Genomic DNA, 17,545 nt, shown 5'->3' on the forward strand with positions numbered 1-17,545 from the left:
AGAAAGAAGACTAGAAGATATAGTTGAACAAATTCTGGATGAAAATTTGCCTGATCTGGGGAATGGAATGAGTGTTTGTGTCCTAGAGGCAGAAAGGGCACCCCCCAAGATCAACTAGTCTAGAAAGACCTCCAGATACTTAATTGTGAAATTTACAAATCACAATTTTAGACAAGAGGTCTTAAGAGCAGCTAGGGGGAAGATATTCTTTATGTATAGAGAAAGGACCATCAGAATAACGTCAGACCCATCCACAGAAACTTGGAAAGCCCATAAGTGCTGGCAAGACATATTCAGGGCACTAAATGAGAAGAATATGCAGCCAAGAATACTTTATCCAGCAAGGCTGACATTCAAAATGGATGGAGAGATAAAGAGCTTCCAAGAGATAAAGAGCTTCCAAGATTTAAAAGAGTATGTGACCACCAAGCCGGCACTACAAAAAATATTAAGCGGTGTTCTATAGAAGAAAACAGAACCCAAGAGTGACATAGAGCAGAAATTTACAGGGCACCTGGGTGGCTCGGCGGGTTAAAGCCTCTGCCCTCAGCTCAGGCCATGATCCCAGTGTCCTGGGATCGAGTCCCACATCGGGCTCTACTCAGCAGGGAGCCTGCTTCTCTTCCTCTCTCTGCACGCCTCTCTGCCTACTTGTGATCTCTGTCTGTCAAATAAACAAAGTCTTTTTTAAAAAAGAACAGAAATTTACAGAGACAATCTAGAGAAACAAAGACTTCACAGCAACATGATGTCAATAAAACTTATCTTTCAATGATCACTCTCAACATGAATGGCCTAAATGCTCCTATAAAATGGCACAGGGTTGCAGACTGGAGAAAACAACAGGGCCCGTTCATATGCTGTCTACAAGAGATATATTTGGAACCCAAAGATACATCCAGACTGAAAGTGAAGTCTTCCAGACTGAAGATGAAGAACCATCTTTCATGCCAATGCGCCACAAAAGAAAGCTGGGGTAGCAATTCTCATATCAGATAAATTATATTTTAAGCTAAAAACTGTAGTCAGATATACAGATATACACTACATCATTCTTACAGGGTCTATCCACCAAGAAGATCTAACAATTGTAAATATTTGTGCCCCCAATACAAGAGCAATCAACTACATAAGACAACTGTTAACCAAAATAAAGATCATATTGATATGAACACATTAATTGTAGGGGATCTTAACACGACACTCTCAGTAATAGACAAATCATCTAAGCAGAAAATCAATAAAGAAACAAGAGCATTGAATGTCACATTGGACCAGATGGACCTCATAGATATATACAGAACATTCCACCCTAAAACAACAGAATACTCATTCTTCTCAAGCATGCATGGAACGTTCTCCAGAATAGACCACATACAGGGTCACAAATCAGGGCTCAACCAATACCAAAAGATTGAGATTATTCCCTGCATATTCTCAGACCACAGTGCTTTGAAACTGGAACTCAACCACATGAAAAAAGTTTGAAAGAAATACAAACACTTGGAAGCTAAAGACCATCCTGCTCAGGAATGTTTGGATCAACCAGGAAATTAAAGAAGAACTTAAACAATTCATGGAAACCAATGAGAATGAAGACACATTGGTCCAAAACATATGGGATATGGCAAAGGTGGTCCTAAGGAGGAAAAACATAGTCATCCAAGCCTCCCTCAAAAAAATAGAAAAATGCTAAGTACACCAACTCCCTTTACACCCTGAGAAACTGGAATATCAACAACAAATTAAGCCAACCCCATGTACAAGAAGGGAAATAATTAGGATTAGAGCAGATATCAATGGGTTAGAAACTAGAGATACAGTAGAACATATCAATGAAACTAGAAACTGGTTCTTTGAAAGAACTAATAAGATCAATAAACCACTGGCCAAAGTAATCCCAAAGAAAAGACAGAGGACCCAAATTAATAAAATTATGAGTGAAAGGGGAGAGATCACGACTAACACCAAGGAAATAGAAACCATCATCAGAAATTAATATCAACAGTTATATGCCAATAAGTTAAGTAACCTAGAAGAAATGGATGAACTCCTGGAAACCTATTAACTACCAAGACTGAAACAGGAAGAAATTGACAACCTGAATAGACAGATATCTAGTAACGAGATTGAAGCAGTGAACAAAAACATCCCAAAGGACAAGAGTCCAGGACCTGGTGGATTCTCTGGGGAATTCTACCAAACTTTCAAAGAAGACATAATACTTATTCTCGTGAAGCTATGCCAAAAACTAGAAACAGAAGGAAAACTTCCAGACTCTTTCTATGAGACCAGCATTACCTTGATCCCAAAACCAGGCAAAGACCCCATCAAAAAGGAGAATTTCAGACCAGTATCCCTGATGAATACGGATGCCAAGATTCCCAACAAGATCCAAGCTAATAGGATGCAACAGTACATTGAAAGAATTATCCATCATGACCAGGTGGGCTTTATCCCCAGGATGCAAGAGTGATTCAACATTCACAAATCAATTATTGTGATAGAACACATTAATAAGACAAGAGAGAAGAACCACATGGTCCTCTCAATTGATGCAGAAAAAGCATTTTACAAAATACAACATCCTTTCCTGATTAAAACTCTTCAACATATAGGGATGGAGGGAATAGTCCCCAATTTCATAATATCTATCAATAAGAAACCCATGGCGAATATCATTCTAAATGGGGAAAAGCTGAGTGCCTTTCCCTTGAGATCAGGAACATGGCAAGGATGCTCTCTATCGCCACTACTGTTCAACAGAGTATTAGAAGTCCTACCAAGACCATTCTCTTATACCATACATAAAGCTAAACTCTAAACAGATGAAAGACGTCAATGTGAGACAGGAATCCATCAAAATCCTAGAGGAGAACATAGGGAGTAGCCTCTTTGACATCGGCCACAGCAGCTTATTTTAAGACTGTCTCCAAAGGGAAGGAAAACAAGAGCAAAAATGAACTTTTAGGACTTTGTCAAGTTAAGAAGCTTCCACACAGCAAAGGAAACAGTCAACAAGACAAAGAGGTAACCCACGGAATGGCAGAAGATATTTGCGAATGACACTACAAGGGGCCGGTATCCAAGATCTATAAAGAACTTCTGAAACTCAACACCCAAAAAACAGATAATTAAGTCAAAAAATGGGCAGAAGACATGAACAGACACTTCTCCTAGGAAGACATAAAATGGCTAACAGACACATGAAAAAATGTTCATCATCATTAACCATCAAGGAAATTCAAATCAAAACCACACAGAGATACCACCTTACACCAGTTAGAATGGCAAAAACTGACAAGGCGAGGAACAGCAAATGTTGGAGAGGCTGTGGAGAAAGGGGAACCCTCTTGCACTGTTGGTGGGAATGCAAGTTGGTACAGCCATTTTGGAAAACAGTGTGGAGATTCCTCAAAAAATTAAAAATAAAGCTACTCGGGGCCCCTGGGTGGCTCAGTGGGTTAAAGCCTCTGCCTTCGGCTCAGGTCATGATCCCAAGGTCCTGGGATCAAGCCCCACATTGGGATCTCTGCTTGCCAGGGAGCCTGCTTCCCTGCCCCCCGCCTGCCTCTCTGCATACTTGTGATCCCTGTCTGTCAAATAAATAAAAATCTTTAAAAAAATAGAGCTACTCTATTGACCCAGCAATTACACTACTGGGTATTTACCCCAAAGATACAGATGTAGTGAAAAGAAGGCCCATATGTACCCCCAATGTTCATAGCGGCAATATCCACAATAGTCAAACTGTGGAAAGAGCTGAGATGCCCTTCAACAGATGAATGGATAAAGAAGATGTGGTCCATATATACAATGGAATAGTACTCAGCCATCAGAAAGGATGAATACCCAACTTTTGCATCAACATGAATGGGACTGGAGGAGATGATGCTGAGTGAAATAAGCCAAGCAGAGAAAGTCAATTATCATATTTCACTTACTTGTGGAACATAAGGAATAACATGGAGGGCATTAGGAAAAGGAAAGGAAAAGTGAAGGGGGGAAAATTGGAGGGGGAGATGAACCATGAGACTGTGGACTCTGAGAAACAATCTGAGGGTTTTAGAGAGCAGGGGGTGGGGGGATGGGTGAGCCTGGTGGTGGGTATTGAGGAGGGCTCGTATTGCATAGAGCACTGGGTGTTGTACATAAACTATGAATCTTGGAACAGTGCATCAAAAACTAATGATATATTTTATGGTAACTTAAAAAAACACAGAAAAATTATCCATGCGGAATTTCACAGTTCAATATCCTTAGTTAAATTTAGATCTATTTTTTGAGAGAAATGTAATAGTTTAATTGACGGTTTCTTATGACCCTAGCATTATTCTAAGTATTTATAGGTACTTGTACATTTAAATTCAGAACTAATCTGGAATTGGTCAAAATTCAATCTATGCAGCCATCAAAAGAAATGAAATCTTGCCATTTGCGACGACGTGGATGGAACTAGAGGGTATCATGCTTAGTGAAATAAGTCAATCGGAGAAAGACAACTATCATATGATCTCCCTGATATGAGGACATGGAGATGCAACATGGGGGATTAGGGGGACAGGAGAAGAATAAATGAAACAAGATGGGATTGGGAGGGAGACAAACCATAAATGACTCTTAATCTCACAAAACAAACTGGGGGTTGCTGGGGGGAGGTGGGGTTGGGAGAGGGGGAGGGGGTTATGGACATTGGGGAGGGTATGTGCTATGGTGAGTGCTGTGAAGTGTGTAAACCTGGCGATTCACAGACCTGTACCCCTGGGGATAAAAATACATTATATGTTTATAAAAAAAAAAATTGGAAGGGGAGGCGAACCATAAGAGACTATGGACTCTGAAAAACAACCTGAGGGTTTTGAAGGGTCGGGGGCGGGAGGTTGGGGGAACAGGTGGTGGGTAATAGGGAGGGCACGTATTGCATGGAGCACTGGGTGTTGTGCAAAAACAATGAATACTGTTATGCTGAAAAAATAAATAAATTTAAATACTGAAAAAAAAATTCAATCAGACTTTTTGGTGTGGATATTGATATACTTCTGCTAAAATTTATATGTAAATGTATAGAATCATAAATCCATTGTTGAACAACAAAGTTATGTACATTATATTATCAGTTATGAAGCATTATTGTAAGTCTGTAATAATTCAGATAGTTTTGTATCAACATAAGAAGAGACAAATAGGATAGTACAACAGAACTGAAAGTCCAGAAACGATTCTAAACTAAACACAATGTATATTTATATTTCATGGCAATTCAGTGAGGAAAGTTTATTCCTTTCAATGTTGAAGGAAATGAACTTTGGAGCTAAGATGGCAGCTTAGTAGGAGGACCCTAAGCTTGCCTCGTCTTTCAAACAGTGTTAGTTAACTATCAAATCATTCTGAATACCCAAGACATTGACCGGAAGACTTATAGAACAAACCTTACAACTTATGGGAGAGAAGGGGCCGCATGGAGGAAGGTAGGAATTGTGGAGACAGGGTTTGAGGAGAAATGGATTGCAGGTGCTGCAGAGGGAGGGAGACCTGGTCATGGGGAAAGGCAAAGGAAAATGGAGCACACAAGGATATGCACAAGGAGAATACTGCCCTACAACCCAGCAATCGCACTACTAGGTATTTACCCAAGGAAAACAAGAGTACCTACTCAGAGGGATACATGTACCTGGATGTTTATAGCAGCCTTATCTACAAGAGCCAAATTATGTAAACAGCCCAAGTGTTCATGGACTGATGGATGGATAAGGAAGATATGGTGTAGATACACAATGGAATATTACTCAGCCATAAAAAAGAACAAAATCTTGCCACTTGCAATGACATGGGTAGAGCTAGAGAGTATTATGCTAAGCAACATCAGTTGGTCAGAGAAAGACAAATACCATATGATTTCACTCTTATGTGGAATTTACAAAAAAAAATGATCATGGCAAAAAAGAGAAGCAAACCAAGAAACAGACTCTTAACTATAGAGAATGAACTGATGGTTACCAGAGGGGAGCTGGGGGGATGGGTTAAATAGGTGATGGGGAATAACGAATGCATTTGTTGTGATGAGCAACAAGTGTTTTATGAAAGTATTGAATTGCTATATCATATACCTCAAACTATTATTACACTGTATGTTAAATAACTGGAATTTAAATAAAAACTTTGAATATATATGTGAAATAAGAAGCAGGGAAAAATCTCAAATAAGATAAACTTACACCTAAAATGGCTAGAAAAAGAACAAACAAAGCCTAAAGCCAGTAGAAGGAAGGAAATAATAAAGATTAGAGCAGAAAAAAAGTGAAACAGAGACCGAAAAAACCCAATATAACAGATCAGTGAAACCAGAAACTGGTTCTTTGAAAAGGTCAACAAAACTGATATACTTTCATCACCAAAAAAAAAAAAAGGAGGGGGCTCAAATAAAAAAAATCAGATATGAAAGAGGAGAAATATAAACTGCCCTTACAATTCTTACAAAGAATTGTAAGAGAATATTCTGAAAAATTATATGCAAACAAATTGGATAATCTAGAAGAAATAGATAAATTCCTAGAAACATAACTGAATCAGGAAGAAATAGAAAATTTTATCAGATAAAATCAGAAAATTTTATCATTCATTATTTAGCAATGAAATTGAGTCAGTTATCAAAACACTCCCAGCACAAAAAGCCCAGGACCAGATGACTTCACAGGTGAATTCTACCAAACATGTATGGAAGTGTTGAATCACTATACTGTACACTGTAACTAACATTACACTGTATGTTAACTGGAATTTTTTTTTAATTTGTTTGTATTTGTTACAGCCTTTTAAAGTAGAACGTGACTTGAGCACTGCATTTCCACTCACGGAACCTGTGAGTTCCTCCTCCGACAGGTCTACAGCGCGCCGGTGGGCCGAGACCGCCGCTACTCTCAACAACGCTCCTCTGTGGACAACAAGCCCTATCCACGGTCACTCCCATCTGGTTGGTTAACTACTAGTTTCTAGAGGCCTGGTACATGCAGCTGGGAACTACAGGGGACAGAAGATTTAAAAAGTAGATCCTAGAGGGTGAGAGCTGTTTTAACCAACATTTCTCCTTAAAACATCAAGATCTAGCTCAGAACACTTCAGGGACAGACAAATTTGGTCTTACTAAGGAATCCGCTTGGTAGCTAAACACTTTAGACCACAGTTAACGTTAGGCTACGCACACCTCACAACAAAGGTCACCTTGTCCGGTTACAATGAGCCGGCGTGGCACTAGGGGACAAACTAGCTGGGCTTTAGTTCCTACACGTCACAGTATCACACTGGAACAGAAAGGAATCTTATCTTCCCCTTAAGTAGTTATTGTCATGCCATACAGATTCTTAAAATGTTAACAAAAATAAAGAAAAACATCCTTGAAAATATATCATCAGAGGGAATGGAGATAAAGTATCGAACACATGTACAAGTCATTCTCGCGGCACCTAGTCAACTTCCTCCATGCGCGACGTGTCGTCATCACCCTCCAGGGGCGGCATCTCCTCGCTCACGGCCGCACTGCTGTCGTCAGCAGTGGGGTCGTCTTCGTCAATACCGAGACCGAGCTTGATCATCCTGTAGATCCTGTTGGCATGCGTCTGCGGATCTTCCAGACTGAAGCCAGAGGACAGGAGCACCATCTCGTAGAGCAGGATGACCAGGTCTTTTACAGACTTGTCGTTCTTGTCGGCCTCGGCCTTCTGCCGCAAGGTCTCGATGATGGAGTGGTCAGGGTTGATCTCCAGGTGCTTCTTCGCAGCCATGTAGCCCTTGAGAGACAAGGCCTGGGCCTTCATGATCCTCTCCATGTTTGCCGTCCAGCCATACGTGCTGGTCACAATGCAGCACGGGGAGGTCACCAATCGGTTTGACACGACCACCTTTTCTACTTTTTTCTCTAAGATGTCCTTCATGATCTTGCACAAGTTTTCAAACTTTGTTTTTTTCTCTTCCTGTTTCTTTTTCTCTTCTTCATCTTCTAGAAGTTCCAAGCCCTCTTTGGTCACAGACACCAACGTCTTCCCCTCAAACTCCTTCAGCTGCTGGACGCAGTACTCGTCAATGGGCTCGATCATGTAGATCACTTCCAGGCCATGCTTCCGAAGACGCTCCACGAAGGCCGAGTTCGCTACCTGGTCCTTGGTCTCACCTGTGATGTAATAGATGTGTTTCTGGTTCTCCTTCATCCTGGTGCAGTAGTCCTTGAGAGAGACCATCTCGTCACCAGAGGCGGACGTGTAATAGCACAACAGCTCTGAGAGCTTCTTCCGATTCTGAGAGTCCTCGTGGATTCCCAGCTTGATGTTTTTGGAGAACTGCTCATAAAACTTTTTGTAGTTCTCTTTGTCTTCGGCCAGTTCAGTGAAGAGTTCTAAGCACTTTTTGACCAAGTTCTTTCTGATAACCTTTAAAATTTTGCTTTGCTGCAGCATCTCACGGGAAATATTTAGAGGAAGATCCTCAGAGTCCACCACACCTCTGATGAAATTCAGATACTCCGGGATGAGCTCCTCACAGTTATCCATGATGAAAACTCTGCGAACATAACAACTTAATGTTGTTCTTTTTCTTTCTATTCTCGAAGAGGTCAAAGGGAGCACGTCTTGGGACAAAGAGAAGAGCTCGGAACTCCAACTGTCTTTCCACTGAGAAATGCTTCACTGCCAAGTAATCTTCCCAGTCATTGGTCAAACTCTTGTAGAACTCTCCATACTCTTCGTTGGTAATATCGTCAGGGTTTCTGGTCCAAATAGGCTTTGTCTTGTTCAGCTCTTCCTGATCAATGTACTTCTCCTTGATCTTCTTTTTCTTCTTCTTGTCACCGTCCTTCTTCTCCTCCTCGTCCTCATCAGAACCGACATCTTCTATCTCAGGTTTGTCATCAGACTCCTTCTCTTCCTTTTCTTTTTCCTCCTCTTTCTCTTCCTTTTCTTCAGCCTCATCATCACTCACCTCTTTATCACGTTCCTTCTCCACGAACAGAGTGATGGGGTAGCCGATGAACTGGGAGTGCTTCTTCACGATCTCCTTGACCCTCCGCTCCTCCAGGTACTCGGTCTGGTCTTCCTTCAGGTGCAGGATCACCTTCGTTCCCCGACCCATAGGTTCGCCTGTGTCGGTGTGGACCGTGAAAGAGCCCCCTGCGGAGGACTCCCAGGCGTACTGCTCGTTGTCGTTGTGCTTGGTGATCACCGTCACCTTCTCCGCCACCAAGTAAGCCGAATAGAACCCGACCCCGAACTGGCCAATCATAGAAATATCTGCGCCCGCCTGCAGAGCTTCCATGAACGCTTTGGTCCCCGACTTGGCGATGGTGCCCAGGTTGTTGATCAGGTCGGCCTTGGTCATGCCGATCCCGGTATCCACGATGGTGAGGGTCCGGTCCTGCTTGTTAGGGATGAGGTTAATGTGCAGCTCCTTCCCCGAGTCGAGCTTGCTGGGGTCGGTCAGGCTCTCGTATCGGATTTTGTCCAGAGCGTCGGACGAGTTGGAGATCAGCTCCCGGAGGAAGATCTCCTTGTTCGAGTAGAAGGTGTTGATGATCAGCGACATCAACTGTGCAATCTCCACCTGGAAGGCGAACGTCTCCACCTCCTCCTCCTCCATCGGCTGGTCTTGGGTCTGGGTTTCCTCGGGCATCTTGGCTAAAAGACCGCACGGGCTCCGAGAGGACGCAGCACCAGGACGCAGGAGCAACTCTGGAATTTTTTTTAATTTTATTTATTTATTTTTGAGAGAGAGAGAGATCACAAGTAGGCAAAGTGGCAAGCAGAGGGAGAGGTAGAAGCAGGCTTCCCACGGAGCAGGGAGCCTGACTCGGGGCTCGATCCCATGACCCTGGGATCATGACCTGAACTGGAGGCAGATGCCTAACTGACTGAGCCACCCAGGTGCCCCTGTTAACTGGAATTTAAATAAAAACTTTTAAAAATAAAGAAGAGTTAATACCTATTATTCTCAAACAGTTCCAAAAAATAGAGAAGGAAAGAAGATTCTAACATTCATTCAATGAGGCACATTATCCTGATACCCAACCCAGATAAAGACACTACAAAAAGAAAATGAGAGAGAGAGAGAACTACAGGCTAATATCTCTGATGAACATAGATGCAAAAATCCTCAGCAAAATGGTAGGAAATTTGATCCAACAATACATTTTTAAAAATCACTCACCACAATCATATGGGATTTATTTCAAGGTTGCAAGGGTATTTCGGTATTTGAAAATCTATTAAGATAATAGATCACATTTAAAAAAAGAGAGAAAAGATAAAAACCATATGATCATTTCAATAAATGTAGAAAAAACATTTGACAAAAGTATATCTATTCATGGTAAAAATTCTCAACAAAGTAGGTTTAAAGCGAACATACCCAACATAATAAAGGCCATATATGAAAAATCCATGGCTAACATCATATTCAATGGTGAAAAAGTGAGAACTTTTATCTGAAGGTCAGAAACAAGGCAAGGGTGTCCAATCTCACCACTTTTTTTCAACATAGTACTGGAAGTCCTAACCACAGCATTCAGGCAGGAAAAGGACATTAGTGGCATTCAAATTAGTAAGGAAAAAGAAAATTTTTCACCATTCCAGATGACATGCTATATAGAGAAAACCCTAAAGACTTCACCAAGAAACTACTAAAACTGATAAATTCAGTAAAATCAGAAGATACAAAATTAATACACAGAAATCTGTCACATTTCTATACACTAATAATTAACTATCAGAAAGAGAAATTAAGAAAACAATCCCATTTAAAACTGCACCAAAAAGAATGAAATAGATAGGATAAACTTTATTAAAGAAGTTAAAGACTTGTATTCTGAATACTATAATTGATGAAGAAATTGAGGATGACACAAACAAATGAAAATATACTCAATGCTCATGGCCTGGGAGAACCAGTATTGTTAAAATGTCCATACTTTCCAAGCAATCTACAGATTTAATGCAATCCCTATCAAAATACCAACAGCATTTTCACAGAACTAAAACAAAGAATCTATTATTTTAAGTAGGCCCCATGCTGGGCATGGAGTGCAGCATAGGGCTTGAACTCACAACCCTGAGATCGAGACCTGCTGAGATCAGGAGTCAGACACTCAATGAGCTCAGCCACCCACCTGCCCCACAAATAATCTAAAATTTATGTGGAATCACAAAAATCCCTGAATAGCCAAAGCAATCTTGATAAAGAACAAAGCTGGAGGTATCACAATCCCAGATGTTAAGATAAACTTACAAAGCTGTAGTCATAAACACAGTATGGTACTTGTACAAGAATAGACACATAAATCAATAGAACAGAATAAAGAGTCCAGAAATAAATGCATATTTATATGGTCAATTAACTTATAACAAAGGAAGCAAGAATATGCAAAGGGCAAAAGACATATTCTTCAATGAATGGTGCTGGGACAACTGAACAGCTACATGCAAAAGATTGAAAATAGACTGTTTTCTTACATCATACATAAAAATGAACTCAAATTGGATTAAAGACCTAAATGTTATACATGAAACCATGAAATTTTATAGGAAAGCATAGGCGGAGATGCCTGGGTGGCTCAGGCAGTTAAGCATCTGCCTTAGGCTCAGGTCATGATCTCATGGTTCTGGGATCAAGCCCTGCATCCGGCTCCCTGCTTAGCAGGGAATCTGCTTCTCCTTCTCCTTTTGTGTTCTCTCTAGCTCTTGCTCTCTCTCAAGTAAATAAAGACATTTTTTTTAAAGACAAAACAAAAAAACCAAAAAGACAATCTACTGAATGGAAGAAGATATTTGAAAATGCTGTATTCAATAAGAGGCTAATATCCAAAATATATAAAGATCTTACAGAACTCAACACCAAAAAAAAAATCTGATTAAAAAATGGACAGAGGAGCTGAATAGACATTTTTCCAAGGAAGGCATATAGATGACCAATAGGCACATGAAAAGATACCCAACATCACTGATCATCAGGCAACTGCAATCCCACAATAAAATATCACTATACACCTGTCAGAATGGCTAAAATCAGAAAGACAAGAAATAACAAGTTTTAGTGAGGATGTAAAAAAAAGTACCCTTTTGCACTATTGGTGGGAATGCAAGCTCATGTAACCACTGTGAAAAACACTATGGAAATGTCTCAAAAAGTTAGAAATAAAAATGTCATTAGATCTAGTAATTGCACCAGGGAGTATTTACCAAAAAAAAACAAAAACACTAATTCAAAAAGATATATGCACCCCTATGTTTTTGTAGCATTTTTACGATAACCAAGATATGAAGCCAAACCAAGTTTTTTTTATAGATGAATGAATATAGAAGATGTGAGATATAGATATAGATGTAGATACACACACACACACACCCCTATATATTTATGTATATATGCATGCATATGTGTATATATACATATATATGTATATATACATATATATACATATACATAAGAAGATGTGATATATATATATATAAAGATGGTGTATATATTAAGATCTATATATAGACATAGATATCACAGAATATTTCTTAGCCAGCAGAAGGAATGAAATCTTACCACTAGCCAACAACATGGATGGACCTAGAGGGTATAATGCTAAATGAAATAAGTCAGTCAGAAAAAGACAAATTCCACGTGATTTCACTCATATGTGGAATTTAAGAAACAAAACAAATGAGCAAAGAAAACAAGAAACAAACAACAACAACAACAACAATTTAAAAAAACAGATTCAAATATGGAGAGCAAATAAATGGTTGCCAGAGAGGAGGAGGTTGGGGGAATGAGTGCAATAGGTGAAAGGGATTCAGAGTACACTCTGAATACTGAGTAATGTAGACAATTTTTGAATCATTATATTGTGCACCTGATATTAATATAACACTGTATGTTGATTATGCTTGAATTAGAAAAATAAATACACTGAGGAATATTACTGATTAAAAGATACCTTGCATTTGCTTCAAAATAATATGGAAATGGGAGAAGTGTCTAGACCTATAGGCAAAATAAGATTTGCCATGTGTTGACTGAAGAATACTGTTTGTTATAGGTTGAATTGTGTTCCCCAAATTCATATGTTGAAGCTTAATTCCCAGTGCCACACAATGTTACTGTATTTGGAAATAGTACCTTTGAAGTGTGTTTAAGTTTCAGTGAGGCTATTAGAGTGAGTTCTAATCCAATTTAAATGGTGTTCTTATAAGAGAGGTAATTTGGGGTATTATGCTTAGTGAGGTAAGTTGGTCAGAGAAAAACAAGTACCATATGATTTCACTCGCATGTGGAATTTAAGAAACAAAATGAATGAATATAGGGGAAGGGAAGGAAAAATAAAATAAGATAAAGACAGAGAGGGAGGCAAACCATAAGAGACTCTTAACTCTAAGAAACAAATTGAGGGTTGCTGGGGTTGGTGGGAGGGATAATTGGGTGATGGGCATTATGGAGGGCACTTCATATTATGAGCACTGGGTGTTATATGCAACTGATGAATCACTAAATTCTGCCCCTGAAACCAATAATACACTATATGTTAACTAAACTGAATTAAAATTAAATTTTTTTAAAGGAGGTAATTTGGGACACACGAAGAAACATCCCTGGCAGAGGAAAGACCATATGAGGACATGCCAAGAAGATGTCTATCTACAAGCGGAGGAGAGGCCTCCAAAAAAATCCAGCCCACTGACATTTTCATTTTGAATTTCTAGCCTTGTTGAGTTATTGAATCATTATATTGTACACCTGAAACTAATACAACACTGTGTTAATTATACTTGAATAAATGAAAAAATAATTTATAAAGCTTTCACAATCATCATTGATTATTGTTGCATTTTACTCTACCTATGCTGAATATATATTTGTACTTTTACTGACTGAGTATCAACATACAAAGCAAACAAATACATTTACATCTAGATTTAATTTCAAATTATAACTAGAAATATTGCCTATCATTGAAAGAGTATGTTCAGGTGATGACCATAACTCCAGGTGTTATGGTTTGTTACATTACTGATGATAAGACATTGATTAGAGATGATGGTAATCTGAGAGTGATTAGGACCATACCCTCATATAGGGATGCCAGAAATTGTTTTGGCATATTGTTTGACTACTTGGCCCTTCTAACTCCACACCTGAAACTGCAGCTGAATAATAGACTTTTCAAGTATTTGTATAAAATGTATACTTCAGTTGAATGAGTACATGTCTTAAAAACCCTTCTAGAAATACCCTATAAAGGAACATCTAATTTTTTTAAACTTTAATTTATTTATTTTCAGTGTAACAGTATTCATTGTTTTTGCACAACACCCAGTGCTCCATGCAAAACGTGCCCTCCCTATTACCCACCACCTGTTCCCCCAACCTCCCACCCCTGACCCTTCAAAACCCTCAGGTTGTTTTTCAGAGTCCATAGTCTCTTATGGTTCGCCTCCCCTTCCAATTTTTTTTTTGTATTTCACAATTTATATTTTATTAGAGTCCACAGTCTGCTAAATAAAAGCAGTAACGAGATATTTCACAAACTATTGTACAATTTAAATCACATGAATTTAACTTCATAAAAAATTAGGTGCATATTCATAGTGGCTAACTTAAAAAGCTGTTTCATCTATGGTCTAAAATACTTTATAAGAGATTTAGTTCCAGCACTAAAAATAATCCATCGGTATATATATTTTTTACATGTTTTACAACATAAAGTTTGTGCTCTTAATCAAAAAGATCCACAGACTAATTCAGCATGTAAAAAATAATTTTACAAAACATCAAGTCAACCTTTCAAATCCACTTTTATTTTCTTTTTTCCTCCTCACATACAGACCTTCTCCCCACACCACATTTCTTGCAGCTATAGAGTCACTTGATGTTCAGGTACCATTTTATCCCTAAAACTTTGCTGGCATCAAAATATGACAGTTAACCAGTGTTAAATCTATAAAATATTTACATAGCACAGCACATTAAGCTTTAGACACTTGGCAATTAAACCACATAAAAATACGATAAGACCCCCATACTACATATTCGGAATTGGTGTTCACGGTCCCCTTCTGGCGACTGTACACTGGTTCAAAAGGCAGCAGAGGCAACAGTCAGTTACGTGAAGGACACTGAACACTATGATCTGGAAGCACATTATGATGTTATCCCAGTGTCATGTACCACCCCACCTTTCTCCAAGGTGGTCTCGTAACTCTAGAATGGCAGGTCCAGCTGATACAAAATGAAGACAGACAACACAACATTTACTCTGTGGAGACAGCCTAACTCCTACTATGCACGTGCTGTGACTTTGAACACAACTCGTCCTAAAAACTTGTCACGATCATCCTGGTTTTTTAGGTTAGGTGATCCATCAATCTTGCACTCGACTGTTACTTCACTTACGGTACTGCTGGTAGCATTAAAGGAGACCTGGACAGCAACTAATGGCTGCAGATAACTCACATGCAGTTTTTTCCCATAATATGGAAAATATTTTAAATCTATAGTTCCTTTGGGTGGATAAGTTAATAGAGCTGCTATATTTTCACTCTTTGAAGTACATTCTATCCTTGGTTCTACTTGAGGTTTTAATCCAATTATTCTGTTCATTTTCACAAGAACACAAGGACTTCTTTTGGAGTAGCCAAACTCTGGATCATCCACACCACTGCACTCCCGAAGTAAGTGAAGAGGAAACTGACATGCACCATAAACTGGACCCTTCTGTTCATTAAGTGCTCCATCGGGACAGGCTGTGAGGTTCTTCTGTTCTTCTAACCTGTATGGTTTTAGAAACTTCCTAAGGTCTTTAATGTACCCTTGATAGGACTCTGGATCAGACACAGTGAATGAATATTCCAATGCAGTTAGTGGTTTTGGAAAAACCATAAGTCCTGGACTAGGAATCTGGTCACGGTATTTTGGAACTTCATCGTTCAGAGTCTGAAGCATAGCCCACATTGTGAATGAGAAGAGTGCAGCCAGGAATCCATAAAAGACTAGGTAGAAGAGCAAGATCAAACCCCAGCTCTTGGCGGTGCGCCCCAGAAACTCTCCGGTGGTCGGGTTGTAGATGAAGAGCTTCCACTCGGCTAGACTCTGGTTGAAGGACTTCTCTTTCTTCGTCATGGTGTGTGTGCAGACGGTGAGGGGAGCTGCGGCCGCGGGGATGGAGGCGGCGAGGAGTGCGGAGGCGCGTCCGGGCTCAAGCGGCACAGCCCGGCGGCGGCGGACAGCGCGACGGACGAAGACACCACCTTGCTGCGGAGCGCACTCAAGCCTACTGCGCCGCGCGAGCCCGGCGGCCGCTCGGGCCGCGGGAGCCTCCCTTCCAATTTTTTTTTTATAAACATATAATGTATTTTTATCCCCAGGGGTACAGGTCTGTGAATCGCCAGGTTTACACACTTCACAGCACTCACGATAGCACATACCCTCCCCAATGTAGGAACATCTAATTTTAATGAGAAAGAAAATCCTGCATCCCTCTGTAGTTTCAGAGGGATATTTCCCCTAATATTCCATCATTTTATATTGATCTAGTTAAAGATATCATTATATCAAATCTTTGATCCTTGACTTTGTCAATGAGTTATTTATCTAAGTTTTATGGTGATATAAAACTGCCACAACTGTGATTTGATTAGAAATTCAACAGAGTTATGGCCTAGTAAGATCTAAAATTAAATACTGATGTCTTAATTGTGTTGAACTCCTCCAAATGCCTTAGGAAAAGTTAGGAAGTATAAATATTAATGCTTGAAAATATTTTTAACATATGTGAAATAGGTATTTAAGTTGTTCTTCTTTTCATTTTCCAACATTTCTCAAGTGGGTCTGGTTTTAGTTTCTTGGACCAGTGTTCCAAATTAACCTCTCCACAGTACTATTTTACCTACACCCTGGAGTTACATGATATATGGTATTCCCTGTCAGGGTTGACAAGATGGTTAGTATTATGCCCATATTACAAATGAAGCATCTAAGACATAGCAATAATAAATAACTTGTTAATTGTCATTTAAGTTGTGGGGACTGAGTTCAAGCCTGGGTATTTTTGATATCACAGTCTATGCCCTTATCAAAAAATACCAAGAATGGGGCACAAGGGAGGCATGAAGATATGAAGATATGAAGATATATAGGCATGCTATATGTGCAGAATTTGAAGATGTAACAAGAAAACAGAGGTAATTTCAGGTCAGGGTAATCTACAAGCCCCAGAGGACTTGGAATCCTGGACAGCTCTGAGGCTGTGGTTCATCTACTGGCCATCTCCATCTCTTCTAGAATTCCCAGGAGTCAGCATTTCAAGACTCACAGAAGCCTTGATAGTTTGGAAACTGTAAAACTTATCAACTCCTTCATCACCATATACTGTCAGTGACACTGGACTGAGTGAATCAGTGTCCTTTCCAGGAGGGATAGTATGGCTCAGGAAACTTTTAGCATGACTGGGTCCTGTTCTGCCTGCTCTTAGTAAGCCCTGAGGGTAATGCCAGTCTGTGATTATAAATGGTTCTCCTCAGAC

At 39.7% G+C, this 17,545-nt stretch overlaps 2 protein-coding genes across 2 annotated transcripts; both read right to left on the reverse strand.

Annotated features, from left to right (window-relative positions):
* Positions 1-7,098: 7,098 nt before the first annotated feature.
* On the reverse strand, positions 7,099-9,703 carry LOC123935293 (heat shock protein HSP 90-alpha-like). Its single transcript, XM_045995997.1, is given in 2 exon segments — positions 7,099-8,561; positions 8,563-9,703. Coding segments are annotated over 2 exon segments (2,193 nt in total). The 5' UTR covers positions 9,655-9,703; the 3' UTR covers positions 7,099-7,460.
* Positions 9,704-14,802: 5,099 nt separating this feature from the next.
* Positions 14,803-16,285, reverse strand: LOC123935020 (sodium/potassium-transporting ATPase subunit beta-3-like). Its single transcript, XM_045995415.1, has one exon. It carries the CDS (start codon positions 16,141-16,143, stop codon positions 15,304-15,306), a length of 840 nt encoding a protein of 279 aa, XP_045851371.1. The 5' UTR covers positions 16,144-16,285; the 3' UTR covers positions 14,803-15,303.
* Between the last annotated feature and the right edge of the window lie 1,260 nt (positions 16,286-17,545).

This window comes from Meles meles, chromosome X (genome assembly GCF_922984935.1).
Source record: "Meles meles chromosome X, mMelMel3.1 paternal haplotype, whole genome shotgun sequence".
Lineage (NCBI taxonomy): Eukaryota > Metazoa > Chordata > Mammalia > Carnivora > Mustelidae > Meles > Meles meles.

Bases quoted from the DNA above. Each gene is read 5' to 3' on its own strand.
- LOC123935020 (XM_045995415.1), bottom strand. From the start codon at position 16,143: ATGACGAAGAAAGAGAAGTCCTTCAACCAGAGTCTAGCCGAGTGGAAG.